Source organism: Denticeps clupeoides, unplaced genomic scaffold (assembly GCF_900700375.1).
Source record: "Denticeps clupeoides unplaced genomic scaffold, fDenClu1.1, whole genome shotgun sequence".
NCBI classification, from domain to species: Eukaryota; Metazoa; Chordata; class Actinopteri; order Clupeiformes; family Denticipitidae; genus Denticeps; species Denticeps clupeoides.
In genome coordinates, this window is record NW_021629769.1 from 38,477 (window position 1) to 57,083 (window position 18,607).

At 41.7% G+C, this 18,607-nt stretch overlaps 1 protein-coding gene across 3 annotated transcripts; it reads left to right on the top strand.

Annotated features, from left to right (window-relative positions):
* Positions 1-321: 321 nt before the first annotated feature.
* LOC114773763 (coxsackievirus and adenovirus receptor-like) lies at positions 322-17,908 on the top strand. 3 transcript variants are annotated; one of them, XM_028965936.1, is made up of 18 exons: positions 322-524; positions 607-942; positions 1,303-1,641; positions 2,078-2,173; positions 2,643-2,747; positions 2,823-2,915; positions 3,108-3,179; positions 13,476-13,586; positions 13,983-14,635; positions 14,756-14,848; positions 14,995-15,084; positions 15,173-15,265; positions 15,947-16,030; positions 16,120-16,144; positions 16,357-16,402; positions 16,496-16,543; positions 16,625-16,675; positions 16,906-17,908. In XM_028965936.1, exons 1-9 carry the CDS (start codon positions 419-421, stop codon positions 14,060-14,062), a joined length of 1,338 nt encoding a protein of 445 aa, XP_028821769.1. In that variant the 5' UTR covers positions 322-418; the 3' UTR covers positions 14,063-14,635; positions 14,756-14,848; positions 14,995-15,084; positions 15,173-15,265; positions 15,947-16,030; positions 16,120-16,144; positions 16,357-16,402; positions 16,496-16,543; positions 16,625-16,675; positions 16,906-17,908. The 3 variants fall into 3 exon arrangements, with proteins under 3 accessions (XP_028821769.1, XP_028821770.1, XP_028821771.1); XM_028965937.1 differs by having other exon boundaries at positions 16,628-16,675; XM_028965938.1 differs by lacking the exon at positions 3,108-3,179.
* The last annotated feature ends 699 nt before the right edge of the window (positions 17,909-18,607 follow it).

Consider the following 18,607-nt stretch of genomic DNA (forward strand, 5'->3'; position numbering starts at 1 on the left):
CATCAGGCAGAGCTGGAAAAAACGCTCCACAACTGAACCAGAGAATCCAGAACCCCACAGAACCCCACACGGCAATTCAAACCCGGGGCCACACGGACGCAGAAGCAGCGAATTAGTCCACAAATGATACAACACAACACAGCCACGACTCACAAAATGAATCTTGTGCTAAATTTACACATCAGGAGAATCTGGGCGCCGTTATAGATCCTGTCAATACATTAAATCCATGTAAGACGTGTAAAGGTGTTTGTTGTAAATTACATTTACTTTATTACGTCGAATATTTTCGGTTTGTACAATATTTCGTATGAAAGACCGCTGGGCGGCGCTATAGATCCTGAAACCGAAAGTAACGACAGACGATGTTCGCTCGTTTGTTTCGTTCGTTTTGCTTCATCTACAGACTTTAAGACGGATGAAGACGGATCTACAGGGTTCATCTGACGGGTGTCTGGTGTCTCCAGAAATGAGGTCTCTTCTCCTGGTCTTCATCTCCCTATACGTCGTGGTTGGATCTGAAGGTATCTACAGTTTACATGGCCGTCTTAATACTGAGATTTCTAGTAGATCGAATCTCATCTTGTCTACTCTTGTCTGTCCCAGGTCTCCAGGTTGAGGGTCCCTCAGGTCCTCTCCAGGTCCAGCTGGGGGACTCTGTGCTGCTGCCCTGTTCTGTACGGACCCCCGTACCTCTGGAGGAGCTGGAGGTGGAGTGGAAGAGAACCGATCTAGAGACTGTGGTGCTCCTGTTCCAGGATGGAGAAGAGCGAGGAGAGGAGCCGGAGTTCAGGAACAGAGCTCACTTCTTCACCGAGGAGCTCAGCAGAGGAAACTTCTCTCTGTTCCTCACCAACGTTACACCTGCTGATGCTGGAACGTATAGATGTTCAGTTCATACAGAGAAGGAGTCTGGAGACACCACGGCTCTCATTTCTGTTGGTGAGCAGAAACAGATATTTCGCCAGTAAAAGTAGATCTTCTCACTTTAGAAATAGCAATAACTCAAAATTCCAAATCAAAGTGATTTATGGCTAATGTCCTATTATCATTTTAATAACAGGACTAAAATATATTATAATGTCCAGTAATTAGTCCGTCAGTCAGTTTCCACCTGATGGTCCAGATGAGGGTCGGGGAGAAGAATCTGTTCTTCTGAACGATGTTTTTTTTCATACTGACACGTTGTCAGTCATCCTAGTGAAGTTCCCTCAGCTGTTTCCAGCTTCACCTGAAAATTGACATTTTATGATGTTCTCATGTTAGTATTTCAGCCATTAAAACACGAGTTTTTCTTCTCAGTGTGTCTGGTGGTGAGTGGAGGAGCTCGTGCTGTTTCTGCTGGTCTGGGTGAGGATGTGATCCTCAGCTGCTCTGTGGACTCTTCTGAGCAGATTGAGGAGGTGGTCTGGAAGACAGACCAGGACATCATTGTTCTTCAGTACAAAGATGGAGAGGTTCTTCCTGATTCTTCACATGAGAGATATAGAGGCAGAGCTGAGTTCTTCCCTGCAGAAATCCACAAAGGAAACTTCTCTCTGAGGCTGAAGGAGGTCAGGACTGAAGATAAAGGGGACTTCATGTGTGAAGGTCACACCAGTCTCCTGTCGGCCAGCACCACTGTACTTCTGGAGGATCTGGGTACGTTGAAACAAGGCACATTGTGGGAAACCAGACTGTGGTTATGAAAGATTATCCTGAATTTTTAATACCTTCTAAAGTCTGGAGAGCTGATTATTAAATATCATGGCGGCACGGTGCAGGAATCGACACATTTGCACGGCCTCCTACTCAGCAGTTGTGTCTGTGGAGCCATTAAAACATGTCTGGAGGTCTAACAGTCAATTTGGATCGTGGTGACAAGGTTGTCTTGTCCAGTTCCAAACCCAGAAGAGTGAGAAGATGATTTACCTCCATATTACCCCATCAGGAGATCTGTATGAGATTTTTCACTGTAACTCAGAACAACTTGTTTTGTGGTGTAATACTGAATAATTATTATGCAGTCGTATCAGTTTAGAATTGTTGGAGCTGGTGCTGTAGAACGTGTGTAACGTGTGGAACGTGTCTCCACCAGGTCTCTCCTTGCTCCATGTTCTGATCCTGCTGCTCTGCATCATCGCTGCTCTTCTGGCTCTGAGTCTTTCATCCTTTATGTGTCTGAAGATGAGAGGTTAGTCAGAATCTCTGCCTGTCATTTTATTTCCCACAATTATCTACACAAATGAAAGTGAAGTGAGGAAACACAGTGAGCTGTCAGACTGTTTCTCTGTTGGTCCTCATCATGGGACATGTCTTGTCTAGACTGGACAACCATGAGGATAATAATCAGGCTGGACAAGGCTGAGGTCTTTCTGAGGACAGGCGGGACACATTGAAACGAGTGCAGGATTAAAGACACTGAGATGTGTGTATTTAGGAAGGAGGAGAAGATTCCAGACTTTTGTTCTGGTGAAGACAAAAGCAGGACGCTGGGACGGATGTTGAAAAGACGTGTCTAACAGGGAATAAATAAAGAAAATAAAATGTGTCAAATGTTCTGGGATTTTTGTTGTCATGTTAGTTATTTTTTAACCTAATGACCTGGGAGACCGTGTCCACGTTCTTATGTTCTTGTCCTGCTTCTGAACCTTCTTCTTCAGGTAGAACTCCAGCTAACCCTGAAGAACTGAATCTTCACTGCCTGTTGGTCTTTGGTCCGAATGTCCTCTTGTTCGCTGCCTTTGTGTTGTGGGGCCTGACTGAAGGTAACGGACGAATCCTGATCAGATCCTGTCTTCACGACCCCATCTGCCGTTCTTCACCTCCATCTTCTCCTGCAGGGTTTCCAGCTGAGGTGGTCTCCTGCTCTGCTCTAGTTCTCAGTCGGTTCCTCCTGCTGTTCACTGTTGCTCTGTATGTAGAGCAGCTTCCTGGTACGTACATCTCACTCCTGCAGTTTGTAGAACAAAATTGTATTCTGGGTGTAAAGCACATTGAACTCAGTAATATAAAATAATTTTTATATTTTATAATAATAATACTACAGTCACTGGTTGTCTCTGTTAAATTATTTGTATTATTTAAAGTGATTTTATGAATGTGTTCTGCTTGATGGCTTTTTACAGCATTTCTGCAGAATCTGGTCAAAAACAGCTTCCGCTTTGAAAATTCCATTGTTACAACCGTACTTTTTATAGGTAAATATAAAATCAGACAATGACAATTACTGTGAAAATGGGTTCAATCTTAACGTATAAGATCAGGTGTGATGGTGGAGTTGACCAGGTTCAGAAGCTAAACGGGATTTAATGTCACTCACACTGTCCAGAGTCAGGACCAGGTAGGAGACAGGAAGACCCAAACAAATGATGAACTTTACAGAACATGCAGTCATTTACACAGACAGAAGAAATCAGCACTCAGTACCTGCCAAATTAGACTGGTTTTCTGTGGCACATACAATTATGCAGTTGTATGAAGTGTGACATTTAATAAGACAAACCGAGTGTTAGAGTTGTACGCCGTTCCAACACTTATAAACCAGAGAAGAATGACACGAAGAAGTTGAGTTCTTTTACTTGCAAGGAGAGCGATCAGAGACGACCAATACAGCAGCCTCCAAAAAGCTCTGCCGTCTCTTCCGCTTCCTCTCTTTTTATTCAATAATAGGGCGGTACATTCATCACAGGATCACACCAAATAAGCTTATAATTTGCATGTAGGGTTGTCTCTTTGGTAGACGCTCCATCGCCAAGGTCTTCTTGTTTTTCTTGCTTCTCCGCGGCTGCAGGCCTCCTCTTATCAAGTCGCGGTCATTCTGTTCTGCAAACAGCCTTTAGCCCACCAGTTTCTGAAGAGACTTATGATTCAATGTAGTGCGCATATTAAAAAGATTAATATAGTTTAATGCATGCGAGATATATATATATGTCAAAAGGATTAATAGAGTTTAATACATGTGGGATATATATGTCAAAAAGGTAGTAAAGGTTAATAGCATGATAACTTATATACATTTTCCAACATTTCCCCCCTGTTTATCATGTATCAAACCTTCTTCCAATTCCTTTTTTTTTTCTTTTTTTCTTTTTTTCTTAATAATAACAACAATAATAATAATAATAGAAAAAATCGTGAGTATAGTGATATATATACATATATCTTTTTTTTTTTTTTTTTTTTTTTTCTTTTTTTTCTTTTTTTTTCTTAATAATAACAACAATAATAATAATAATAGGAAAACATCGTGAGTATCACACAGAGTGATAATGCCGTCCTGGACCACATAGGGACTGTAGTACGGTGCTGAGAACAGGCCACATGACGCACCGAATCGAAACCACAATGCAACCAACCAAGCATTCAAGAGAACAAAAACGTGGTGTCGCTGTTCAGGAGAGGACAGAATAAACGCTACCCTGCCGATTCAAAACGCTGCTCCTTTTTTTTTTTTTTTTTTTTCTTTGAATCAGCAGATTCAAGTCTGCTGAGAGATCCATATTCTACCATCCTATCACCATAAGTCACCATATTTCCGAACGTCGTTTCCAGCCTTATCCAAACAGCACCTTGCCTGATAAATATAGGAAGTTCAGAATTAAAACAACAAAAAGCCTGATAAATCCAGGAAATACAGAATTAAAACAACAAAAAAGCCTGATAAATTCAGGAAATTCAGAATTAAAACAACAAAAAATACATTTAAAACATAATGAGTCAAGCATATGTCCCCCAATACTCCCCCCCTGTTTATCATGTATTGAACTTTTTTTTTTTTTTTTTTCTATAGTACTTCCCTAATAACCTCTTCCGGTAGGATTTTCGACTATTAGTTCATAAACCGAGCAATACATTTACACTCAAAGGGATGTTGCTTCAATTCTCGAAGATAGATTCTCAGAACAGTTGGCTCAACTGTAAGTCACTGGGCTCCATGGACATCTCAAAGCCCTCATCGTGGACTTTATTTTCCAAGAGTGGGTATAACTGTGTGGGATCAACCTCCCTGGGTGATAAGGCCGTAGTGATGAGACGGTTCACAAGACTGCGCAGACAAGGAATACAACAACACCCACACAAGGTCAGAATTGCTGCAAATACAGCCATAGATGTTAAAACAGATTGAACTAGGGCTTTGTATTTCCCGAATACATTCATCCAGGAATCCCACATCGTAGTTTCCACCCCTGAATGCTCCTTCATCTTCCGGTTGAGGGTGCGCAGGCCGTCAATGGCCAATGTCAGACTGCCTCCTGCAGCTGTGTTGTTTGGTATGAACGAGCAGCATTGCTCTCCAAACACGGCGCAAAACCCCATTTTTCTCAGCCAAGAGCATATCAAGCGCTATTCTGTTCTGAAAAGCCATTAGGGAAGTGGCAGATAATTGCCCATGCACGGCCTCAAAACCGTCTTGTGTCCAATTTCCTAATTTCTGAACATTGTAATGGATGTAGTTGATCCTGTCTACGTTCTTATTAATCGTACACCACCAACACAAGGTTGATTCGAATCCCGCTGCTATTTGATTTGCTATTTTATATTCGTCAGGCACCCCCCTGGGAACCCCAATTGCATCTATGTAAGTTGGATCTGTTAGCTTCTCCCAGGGCGGGGTTGACCGCTTCGTCTGGTGCCAGTCTGCAGGCACCAGGCTGTCTATTTTGAATAATAGGTTACTTATTGTTGTTGGATATATGGACACTGGTAATAAAAGGGTTACTAAGACACACAACCCAGTGGTGATTGTGGGCAATCGATCAAACAACCTGATCCCAAACTTGATCCCAACTTCTGCAACGACAATCTGGTGGAGTTATAACCGCTGGTTTTACCTGTAATAATGGTCATGGCCCCATACAAAGCACGCAATCTTGTTGAGTGACATTAGCTGCTTGCTCCACTTAAAGAAGCCAATTGTTGTTTTTACCACATCAAGCATGTATCAATTTTTTTTTTTTTTTCTTAAAAATTGTAAATAATAAAAAATGAAATTAACAGTTGTCGATAAGGTAACATCCAAATTGCATCAAAAACCCGCGTAGAAACACATCCTCAGTCATGCTGAAAATCCAAGACTGCTACAGGAGTAACATCCAACATCCGTTACGCACCCGATTCGTCTTTACACAAAAATTTGCACCTCCCAAAAATAAATAAAAAAAGAATGCATGAAAAATCAGCTAAAGGACATAGTGAAGGAGAACAGAGGTGATACGGTCACAATTTTGGAGGCCTAATGTGGGTGGGGAGTCTGTTTAAAGCTAAGAGGGCCTGCTCTGCATCAGGGTTCCACAGCACCTGAGAAGACATCGATTTATAATGAGTGAGGGCAGTTAAAGGCTTGCTGAACCTTGGAAGAAATACTCAATGGTAGGAACAAAAGGCAATAAATAACAACAACTGTTTTACAGTAATGGATGTGAGGAGTTTGGATGACAGGTCCTTGTCATCTTCCACTAATAATGTGACCCAGAAACAGAAATGTAACAGCAAAAATGCAACTGAAATCCAAACCAAAACTGAGACAATAACCCTATTGCTGTGAATAACAATAATAATAATTATTCTCTAAATGCTCTCGGTCTGGGTTCAAGGAAACAAAAAGTGCACAGCGCAAGTTATAACCAGAATAATGTAGTCATCCCAATGCTACCATTTAAATAAAAAACAATACAGCATCATATCGGTCATCGGTCATTCAACACAATGAAATGAAATAAAATCCACAGTACAATATAAATGTGAAGCCTTTTTTTTTTTTTTTCCAGTCTTCCACTGTGCTTCTTTTACATGGCTGCACTAGAATCAACAATGAGAAAAGAAAAAATTCACTTGTCAGAGGGATGCGTATCAGTGTGTTATGTCTTCGTATTCAGCGTGAGTGTCAGTGTAGGTCAGTGTAGGTGTGATGGACCTTATTCAAAGACACAGTAACAGAGGCAAACAGTGCAGCCGTTGGGAAATCTCCCTTCTTAAATAAAATAAAACAACACAAAACCCAGAAAAAAATAACCCAAAGTGTACATACAACAGTACAATATTCATTTAAAATTGCACAGTTTAGATGTAATGTATATATTTTCCCCAGCTTTTCACAAACTTAATTTTAAAACTCTCAGAAAGAAAAGAAAACAAACAAACAAAATACACAAAATGTAAATTCAAAAAATTTCCCATATTCCCTTTAAATCTGAATAAGGTGGAGACCTGTTGTAAATCGCTGTTCTGATGCCCAGACGGTAAAATCTATTGCTAAGAGTTCCAAAACAAAACGAGAGAGAGAGATAGATAGGCCCCACACACACACACACACACACATACCAGAGAGATAAGGTCTGCCAATGCGTGTAGACGCACACACCCACACACAGAGGCTGGAGTGTCTCATCAGAACTCCTGTCCTGCACTTGTATTTTCCTGTAGATGTAACCATTCCCCTATTCCGCCAGTACTGAGCAAATGTATATTGGCTATCAGTATATATAGTAACATCTTTCCCTTTCATTAATTTACAAGCCTCAGTTAGAGCAATTATTTTGGTTGCTTGCGCTGAAAAAGTCGATGGTAAGTTGTCAGCTTTAATCACTGCTGTCACCATGGCGTAGCCCGTTTATGTTTTTTCCAAATAATTTTTCTTTGAAGAGCCATCGATGAATATTACCTCACCCTGAGGCAAGGTTGGTTACTTAAATCTAATCTAGATTTAGCTGTGTGTTCGTGTTATTCTCCGTCATCGGGTAAAGGTAACAATGTGGCTGGGTTAAATGTGGTGCATCGTTTGATAGTGAGATGTGGCTGTGACAGCAACGTGGCCATGCAGGAGAGGTGCCTTGCAGGTGATAAAAAGATCATATTGGTTTGCAGTAGTAAAGCAGCCACTGCATGTGGGACCTTAAGGGTCAATGGGTGGAATAAAACTATTCCGGCACTTGCTTCTACTGCCATGGACGCCGCTATCACCGCCCTCACACAGTGTGGTAATGCGCGGGCTACATTATCTAATTTAGATGAAAAATAAGCTATCGGTCTCAGTTTGTCTCCATGTTGTCGGCCTAGGACAGAAGTCATATATTTGTCTTTGCAGTCCACCATTTGTATAAACGGTTTACTATAATTTAGCAAGGCTAGAGCTAAATTGGAGGTCAGCGCCTGTTTAATATCACAAAAGCTTTTTCTGCTTCTGACGTCCAATTTAGCGGTGATGTCATTTTCAGGTCTTCATTGTAAATTAAAGCCGTGAGTGGGGAAGTAATCTCAGCGTAATTTGGTACCCAACTTCTACAATAATTAGTTAATCCTAAGAATGACATCATTTGTTTTTTATTAATTGGTTTTGGCGCCTGTAGGACCGCTGTTTTCCGTTCTTCTAGAATAGTTCTGCCGCCTGCACTGAGGTGGTGACCCAGGTATTTGACTTGTGGATTCCACAATTGCAATTTGTTTTTACTAACTTTGTGCCCCTCTATAGCTAGGTGATTTAAGAGGGCCACAGTGTCGTTTTTACATGCATCTAGACTCGGAGAAGCCACTAATATATCATCAACGTAAAGTAGAATCTGACTTCCCCCCGGTGGTTGAAATTTGGACATGCTGGCATGCATGGCTTGGGAATATATAGTAGGGCTTTCGCAATAGCCCTGGGGAAGCCTAGTATAGGTGTATCGTTTCCCCTTAAATGTAAAAGCGAACCAAAATTGGCTGTCTGGGTCTATGGGAATGGAGAAAAAGGCATTACTAATGTCGACCACAGTAAATATTTGCGCATCTGGTCTTTAGAATTTGGAATTTAGTAATGTGTGTGGGTCAGGCACACACGGAGCTCGCTGTACTACTGCAGCATTTACTGCCTGCAGATCCTGCACCATTCTCCATCCCACCGAGGGAGCTTGCTTTTTCACCGGAAATATAGGTATATTGCAGGGGGAATAATCTCTCTCTATAATAACCCCTGCTTGCTGTAAGTCACGTATCACTGGTGTTTTGCCTTTTAGGGTGTCAGGTTTAAGCGGATATTGCCTTATGCAAGGCCGATATTCTGTTTTGGGTCTGACTTGTACCGGCAAAATTCCTTTTATCAGTCCTACATCAGACGGTCCTTGTGACCACAATGATTGAGGGATTTGTGCTAGTTCATCTTCATCTTCTTCAGTGAGCAGAAAATGTCACTGGTTTCTGGATGTACTCCAGTCTTGGTCTGTATTGTCCAATACAGCCATTTCCAAATTATGCCCTAATTTGTCCCACATGTCTGCCCAAATCCGTTGCGCTGTCACCTTCTTGAACTATGGTGCCCAACGACTTCCAACTCCTCTCTCTGTTTTTATACAGTGAGATGTGCGATACCAACCCGGAGCATTGCTAGGTAAAGCGACCCCCGCCACCACGTTACCTTGCCCGTCCGAGTAAACATAAAGAATGACTATGGTTGTTGGCGTGAGTCGTGACAATTTCTTTTCGTATATTGGATCAGGTCAAGGAGAGTTTTTATACCACATGGTAACATGTAGTTCGTCAGAGGGCATGAGCTCCACACCTGTTACGGAGTGGAGACGAGTGCCAAACCTAATTTAAGTAAGCCGTCTCTTCCCAGCAAATTAACAGGGCATTCTGGGATAAAAAGGATGGACACGTTTTACATGATGTTCCTTTGGGGTCTCTCACCCAAACTGGTTTAGAAGCAGTGACTATTGTTGTACCCCCGTTTACTGATCTCCCTACTACTCCCTACTAATTCTTCTCCTCCAGTCATGCCGTGTTATCTCCCGGCCCTGCTAGACAGTCTCTGGCTATGTGTCCAGCCTTCCCACAGGACCAGCAGCCTGCTCTCCATTGGCCCTGTGTGTTCCACCCTCGTCCTTGGACACCCCCTCTTCTTCTTCCCCTGCGTCCTCCCTGTCTCCCTCTGCCTCCGCCTCCATGGTAAAATGTGTCTGTATGTGTAAAATGTGTTTTCCCAAAAGGTGTCAATTTTTTTAGAGGTTTGTCTTTTCCTTTTAGTTCTTATCAGTTTGTCTATGTGCATGGCGTGGATATGCCATATCCCATATCCAGATACAGGGGAGGAGCTGCAGGCACAGAGGGAAGCGCTGGTGGCTGCACCAGCGGCCCCCATTGCCCCCTCCTCCCCTACTCCTTCCTCGTCAGCCCTACGCACCCCTTCCCTCTGACTTCCCCTACTTCCAGTTTCTTCATTATCTTCTTTGCGGAGAAACAGAATAGTTTTCTCCACTTCCATCAATTTAACTGCCTGATCCTCTCTCTCCCTTTCCTCCTCACGTGCTGCATTCTCTCTAGCCTGTCTTATCTTCCTCTCCCCTTCTTCTCTCTTTCCTGCTATCTTTATCCACTGTGTTAAAGCCTCAACCCCTTCTCGCTTCATTTGCTTCTCCTTATTTTTACATGTATGTTTTATGGCTCCCTGTAACTCAATTAGACGTTTTAATCTCAGTTGTCCATCAAACCCGTATTTTGTTATCCATTTATCTAACGGATTCATCTTTTGTCTTTTCCCTTTTTAGTTCTTCTTTCGGATCTGGTTTACTGGATCTCTTACCCATTTTGACCTAAATTTGGGCCAGTGTGTTGTACCTGGGGTATCCTAAAACACTGGTATTTGTTCACAGGACAGCGTATCAAAATTCCTCTCGTGGTGTATTTCACTTCTACCTCAAATCATTTGGGGTGGAAATACCTTGCCTCTGCGTCCACGAGGGGTTGCTGTTTCCTTCCCTGTGAGGTTTTGTATGGAGTGTCCGTCTAGTGACTTTCACCCCCACTCATCCACACACTCACACCCGCGCGCACTCTCATACACCTGTATGAGTTTTAAATCACTTATTTTACTATTGAACGTTCCTTTTCACTGACAGAGGAGTCCGTCCTCCCCGCGGATTTTAACCCTTTACGGGAGGGGTCCGCCCCCCCCACGGAATTTAACTGTCTTTGTTACCTGCCAGAGTCTAGAATACCCAGGGTTTGTTTCCTTTAAGTAACCTCTTGTTACTCTTGTTACCTCTTGTAACCTCTTGTTACCATTCATTCCATTTCTTTTAAACAGAAGTCAACTTACCCCCGTGCCTTCTCTCACTCGTAAGATTCCGTCAACCTCCAGATCCCAACCGACGGGTCGGCCTCCCAGTCCCCAAAGGGGTCTGTCTCTGACCCCTACTAAGGAGTCAGCCTTGGCCAAGGATTTCCTGGTATCCGTCCCGTCCGCTGGAGTCCTTTGGTGTCTTGGAATCCGGCTCGAAGGACCAATAAAATGTTAGAGTTGTACGCCGTTCCAACACTTATAAACCAGAGAAGAATGACACGAAGAAGTTGAGTTCTTTTACTTGCAAGGAGAGCGATCAGAGACGACCAATACAGCAGCCTCCAAAAAGCTCTGCCGTCTCTTCCGCTTCCTCTCTTTTTATTCAATAATAGGGCGGTACATTCATCACAGGATCACACCAAATAAGCTTATAATTTGCATGTAGGGTTGTCTCTTTGGTAGACGCTCCATCGCCAAGGTCTTCTTGTTTTTCTTGCTTCTCCGCGGCTGCAGGCCTCCTCTTATCAAGTCGCGGTCATTCTGTTCTGCAAACAGCCTTTAGCCCACCAGTTTCTGAAGAGACTTATGATTCAATGTAGTGCGCATAGTAAAAAGATTAATATAGTTTAATGCATGCGAGATATATATATATATGTCAAAAGGATTAATAGAGTTTAATACATGTGGGATATATATGTCAAAAAGGTAGTAAAGGTTAATAGCATGATAACTTATATACATTTTCCAACACCGAGTCTTCCTCCACTGTCTTACACCCATCAGGTTCTCGCTGCAGGTGTAGAAACCATGAAGAGTTTATTAAGAACATGGAGTAAATGAGGAAGTAAAACAGGTGAACAGGGCAGCAGCTCTGCATGGAGAGTGTGGAACACAAGATGATGACACCCTGGACCAGCTCAGGGACACAGTGGTAGTAGGTGGAGGTGGAGTCCGGGTCTGTGTCCAGGTCTTGTTCGGGTTTGGGTTCATGTTCTGGGTCCAGGTCCGGTTCTTGGTCTGTCGTGACCGTAAGGTTACTTGAATCTCCCAGTTTGTGCACCCCAGACACAGGCAACACGCAAAGTACAATTTAAACTGCCCGGAGCTGTTACACATCACTAGTACTGCAGAGTTGATGCCACCCTCCCCGATACACACAGCAAACTGTGACAAAGTTCAGAGCACATGTACAAACCCACAATTCATCAAAATTGGAGATCACTCCAAACACGTTTAAAAACCGCAAGTAAAGCACCACAAATTCACATTCTTAGAGGGTTGGGTGGGTAATAAAATCAGTATAGTAACATACCAGGCTTCTTATATTAACCCCTACACACACACAACTTTCCTAAATAGTCAAACATATACCTATATAAAAAAAAAAAACCTATTTAATAAGAAACAAACAATCTGAAAAACAGTCAATACTGGTCCGCTCCCCCTCCGACCAGTATAACAACTAGTCTACCCAAACACGCGAACCAATGGTCACACAAATTGTCAAACCGGAATTGTGCACACGTCGGTCTCCAAGCGTTCCACTCCGCAGCTGCGCCGAATCGTGCAGTCCAGAATCCTGCGAACATGCCCAAATCTCTCTCCGGAATGCCCGGCAACAAACTCCGCCCAGTTCCCGGCCAGGCCATATGAATGGAAACGTAACAAGAGTAGGCGCTGTTCCACTCTGTCCAAAATTCCTTCTGGTGTCGCTCGCCGTCGCTATACGACAATCCCGCCGTAACACAAACACAGTCGGGCTACTAGATAGAATGGTTCAGGTCCGCAGACAATAACGCGTCAACCGGAATTTACAACTCCGATGTCCCTTGAGGGGTACTTAGCTTGCGTTGTCTGTCACTGGCTGTAGCGCCGCTGCCCGCTCCGCCCTCCTCTACGGCACTGTCGGTGATGTCACGAGTTCCGGTTCCGGTTCCGGTTCCGGTTCCGGTTCCGGTTCCGGTTCCGGTTCCGGTTCCGGTTCCTCGTCACTGCTCTCTCCCCCTCCCCATGACTTAAGGTGGGCCCTATTTATAAGAGATACCAACCTACCCACGACCAATACCCAGTCTTCACCAATTAGTCCATCAGAGTAATTGAAAACCAGGCTGATGCAACACACCAGTCCCTGATAGGAACATAGCCGGTTATTATTAGTGTTCATTTAGTCCCGGACCCATTAATGAGCACCAGTCAGTAAAACCAAAAACACATCACAGAAATTAACACGTACTACAAGCCACTGTACTTGACAGGTCCAGTTCCGGGTCTGGGTCTGGGTCCAGTTTAGGCAGAGGTGGTCAGGGATTGTTCAAAGAACTCCTTAATGTTCAGAAACTGTGATAATTTTACAATTACTAAATGACATTAATGATAATTGTATTAATTATAATTAATAATAATTGCTTTTGAAGTCACGTCATTGTTTTTATTAGTAATTTAGTATCTTCTTCTGCCACAGATATTTTCAGAGACATTTGGAGGACAGACAAAGGAAATACAACAGAACTCACCTTTACTGGCATCATGGTGGCATTTATATTAAATATGAACATGAAAGTTTTTTTCCGGGGTACGTATTTCTATTAATCCCACTTGTGTGTTCTAGGTACAGTATATTATAAATGATAAAATATGATTTAAAAAATATTGATACTTTAAATCCCAGAATCCCTGAAACTGTCTTACATTTACAACACGGGTCATGAAGTGAAATATCGATCTGAGATTTCATGAGACTGTGAAAACTGGAACTAATCAGGAATGTTTGGGGCACCAGTTCCAAAATGAATGAATTTCCTTCATTTACACAAAAGGAGTTAACACATCACATTAAAAAAAGACTAAAAAAATACTTTCTATTAAAATATATTTGACCCTTCGTGCCACTATAAACTCCCTTCATACAGATATAACAGCTAATAGTTGTAGTCGTACTAGCAGTTCACACTTCAAATTGTCATTACAGGAAGAGGAGGATTTTTTACAGACTTTATGTACATGTTTGTGGTGATTTTCAAAACTGGAGGACGGAATGAAGGTAAGTAAAAGTCATTCAAAGTGAACAGAGCAGTTTAATAACAGCTACACTTTATAATTTAATAATAATCAATAATCAAGATGCCACTGAGGTGCCACTGAGTAAAGCACCGTCTCCACACACTGCTCCCCGGCATTTATCCGACGATCTTATCCAGACCAACTTACAGTACTTACAGGGACAGTCCCCCCCTGGAGACACTCAGGGTTAAGTGTCTTGCTCCTCCTGACCCTGCCCATGTCCAGAGGCAGGAATCAGGGCAGGTTGGGTCCCTGACAGTGGAGTGATGAAGTGAAGTTCCTGCTCAGGTCACATGTCAGCAGGAGTTTTTATTCCGCATCTGATGTGGGAAAAGAACCAAATGAAGGTCCATTCTGCACTAAAACCAGATTTAAAAAAGATCCACCAGAGGACATGTGGACATGACATTATAATGGTGCTGAAACTAACAGTGAAATTCTGATTCATCCCTTTTTCTGTTTTAGTCGTGTTTAAAAGTGTGTTTTCAGTGGGGATGGTATTACCGTTGCTCTATGCTGTATTGGATTTCATGGAGAAAAGATGTGGCGTCAGCTTCCCTGGTGAGTAGCAGTTTCCATCTTCATATACACATTTCACTGGTGAGTACAGAGCACAGTACAAATAGCACAAATAGCACAACACTGATCTCTATACTGATTATGATTTTGGTTTATTTGCAGTTTTATTTTGGATTATCTTTAATCGACTTTGGATTCTGTTTCGTCTCACAACCTTTGGAATCGTTCTGTATTACTTTTATCTAAAGGACGCAGGTAAAATCCTGATGATGTTCTCATTCTTTCATGAATAGTAATTGTAAATTATTCTTCTGTCTGTGTTCAGTCTGTGATGTTGCTGTGATCAGTGACGTTCTTCACGTTTTTACTGATTTATTTCATTCTGATTTTTCTGATTGCAGATGATGTTGGACTGATGACTGTGGTCGTGCTGCTTCTGATCGTCTCTCTGTGTTATACTTTAAATGTTTTCCACTCACCCTCATATCCAGGTAGTGAACATATGAATATAAGATGTTACGTATTTACGGACCAGCCTGACCTGACCATGTGTGTAAAATATACTGCATGATTTTTCAGAAAGTGTAAAATGGATTATGTACATATCTGGAGCTGTGGGTCTGTGTGTGGTGAACTCCGTCACTCTGGTTGCAGAACTGGTCATGAAAACCCGTGAGTACGGTGGAGTTCATGAAGAGCAAGTGATTAGCAGTGAAGGAAATATTTTATTTTATTCTATTCTAAAATCAGACTTTATTTTAGGATCTCTTCTATCAAATTAAATTATAAAACTACATCTATGATGAAGCTGTCTGTAAAATGACCTCATAAAAAGTTCAACTCCATTCCAGTTGATTTATGTCAGTTTGTAAATGGGGATAAACTCACAGTCTGAGTTTTTACTAGCAGGAATATGCGTGTAGTAGAGCTGTGACCCCTGGTCTAGGTGGTTTAACCACAGGCGGCCAGCAACATTGTGGGCACGTCATGACATGCTACATGCATATTGTTGCTAGTGGGTTTTTTTCCATCCCCAGTTTATTAGCTGGATAAGTTTGTATTAAAGCTCGCTGTCTTTTTATTGCACTCTTTATTTATTGGTCTTATTTGTGTTCTCACTGTTTAAATTGAGCTGCATAATTTCATCTTTCTCTGTCCTTGTATATAACAGTAAATTTAAGAAGTTATGTAACGTTTAAGTAAAGTTCACTTCAGAAATATTTCTAAAATATTTTCTATTTTTTGGAAACTAATAAAAATGCCAAAATTTCCCAGAAATTTTTTTATGTAGAATTTGCATAAATGATAAATTACTTTTTAAAATATATTTTCTGATCTTTCATCTCTGTGTAGGAAGTGGACAACGTGTGATAAAAGATCTGCGATGGGCGGTTTTCCCTTCTGAATGTGTGTTTGTCTTTGTCTGGTGTTCTTTATGTAAGTTCTGTGATTTACTTTATAAATTATTGTATTTATGTATTATTGTTTCAGATTTCATTACATTTTAGTTTCCTGTTTTTTTACAGGTTTCTACTATTATGAGTTTAAAGTGTAAGTGTTAATTCATGAGATAATTACTTATAATTATAAAGTAATGAATACTGGCATGTAGAGGAGCCTGATGGTGGCCATCAGTCTTTAGGACGATGAAGTAAACGTGTTAATTTACTCTGCTGGACACGTACAGTAGGTGTGAGTGAGTGAAAAATTGAGGGTTTAGGGGAAGAGATGAAACAATTTTCTTTCCTTTATTTTCTCCTCAGAATTAAATTAATGGTAAAGAAATTTCGACAGATATGTGGGAGGAGGGTAAGACGCTGGAGAAATTCGTATCAATCAAGATATTTTAATAAATCTGTAAATAATGAGAAATATAATGTTTTTTTTTTACTTTTTAAAAAGCGGTCTGACCAAGTAACAGATCCTCCCAGCAGATCGAACCCTCGTCAGGTAATCACCACTGACTAATCTGGAAAAACTTTACTCGAGCATAAAAATACAGTGTTTTACTTTGTTTTCATCATCATAAAGCAGGAATCAGCTGCAGGTGAAGAGATACTTCTTCAGCCTTCTTCTCCACAGGTAATCACCCTCAGAATCGACTGGTTTAACCCGTTATTCATGTACTGAGCATTTTTATGTTCTCTTTGGCTTAGATATCCTGTTTCAGACTAGAAATTAGTGTCCCCACCAATAATTTGGACATGAGAACTGCCTCTGTCCCCACCAATGTCAGAAGGAAATCTACGTCCTTTATAAATAGTAGAGAGGACATTTCCCACATCAGCTTGTACTGTTCTTGTGTGATGCAGCAACCTGTGGACGGATCAGGAACACAGACAGACCCCCCTGCACCAGCAGCAGAAGAGACAGATCAGCTTCTCAATCCAAATCAGAGCGAATAGAAGAACCCTGCAGAGCTGAGAGCCAGAAGGAACATCTAGAGAAGAACCAAGGGAATTCTGTAAAATGTGTGTAGCCAGTGCAGCAACACTGGACTGGATTACAGGTCCATCTAGGTCTGTCTAGAACTTTGAACTTGATGGATGCTTAAATGTCCTAAAAAGACAAAAAAATGAAATACATTTTCTTCACTACTGATGAACGGTAGTTTGTAGTTGATACTGAACTACTGTGAGTTGTCCCAGTTTTCAAAGTGAAAAGGTTTTCATGTCCAGCTGGTCTGGTCTGAGCTTTATAGTGGTGGACAGGTTCTTATGTTCAGTTTTGCACGGTTAATTGTTCACATTTGTATTCTGTTGTGTCTTTTTGTGCCCGTCTTCAGTTGCCAGTCTGACATCAACCGCATTTTTTTTGGCCTTCATCAAGATCCGTCTCCATTTCCACACCAGACAGGGGTTGGAAATCATTTTATGATGTCATGATTGTTTCTGTATTTTGCATTTTAAGCACAAATGGAACTTTGTTGAAACTACAAAAAACTTTGTTATTCTTAAAATGTTTAGGATTTGTAATAAATTGGTATAATTTCATAACTGAATCCATCAATATAGTTGATCATGTTATTTTCATGATCATTAAGAGCTAGTAATGGACCCTTCGTTGTATAATGAGCTGTAAAATATGAATATTAACATTGTGCCCAGTGTCCCGGGATGATTCACAGGAGACCTCAGCGTCCGAGTTCTCTGTTATGGTCTTTTTATTTGTACAGTAATACCAGTAAACTTCTCTCCATCAAGTGATGTAGTTTGTTTTGTCAGCCTGTGGATAAAAATGGTGAAAAACTGGATTTGAAGGTTTTGTTTCTTCCAGTTTGGATGATCTTTATCTAATAAATGCACGTCTGTTGCATGTTCTGTCAAAATCCAGTTTGTACTAAAATGTTCCTCTACTGTTAATATGATGTCACATGAAACTTCATAATCGGTCATAAACTACAGACTGTGGGCTGAAAACCACCTGACCAACAAGTCCGTACTGCTAGAGAGGTTGTTATGGGAGAGACATTTTATGATTTCATGACTTCAGTACAGGCCGTGGTTGAGATGGGGGTGCAGTTCAGTAGAAATGGGGCGTTTTTAGGGAAAAGTCCACAGCCACACCCGGTTGTATCCTAGCAGGTTAAACTCTCACCTGTGAACCAGAAGACCCAGAAGTCCAGGTTTAAACCCCACTTCCTACCATTGTGTCCCTGAGAGTGTCTCCAGGGGGACTGATTCCCTGTCACTGCTGACTGTAAGGTGCTCTGGATAAGGACGTCTGGTAAATACTGTAAATGTAACTGGTGAGTAAGAAGGTGGGAATGAAGGTGAACAACCTCAATCAACATCTGAATGTCTGAGAGGAAGAAACAAGATGAAACACGACCCGACCTGAACCCAGGTTTGGGTGTGTGTGTGTGTGTGTGTGTGTTGTTACCTGACAGCTTTCCAGTAGAACTACATTTCCTGGTACTGAGTCATAATCTGAAATTTCCTTCATTCTTCAGGTCCCAACAGGACTGGGACACGCCCGGATGCCACCTACTGATAGTTTTACCTCAGTGAGGAT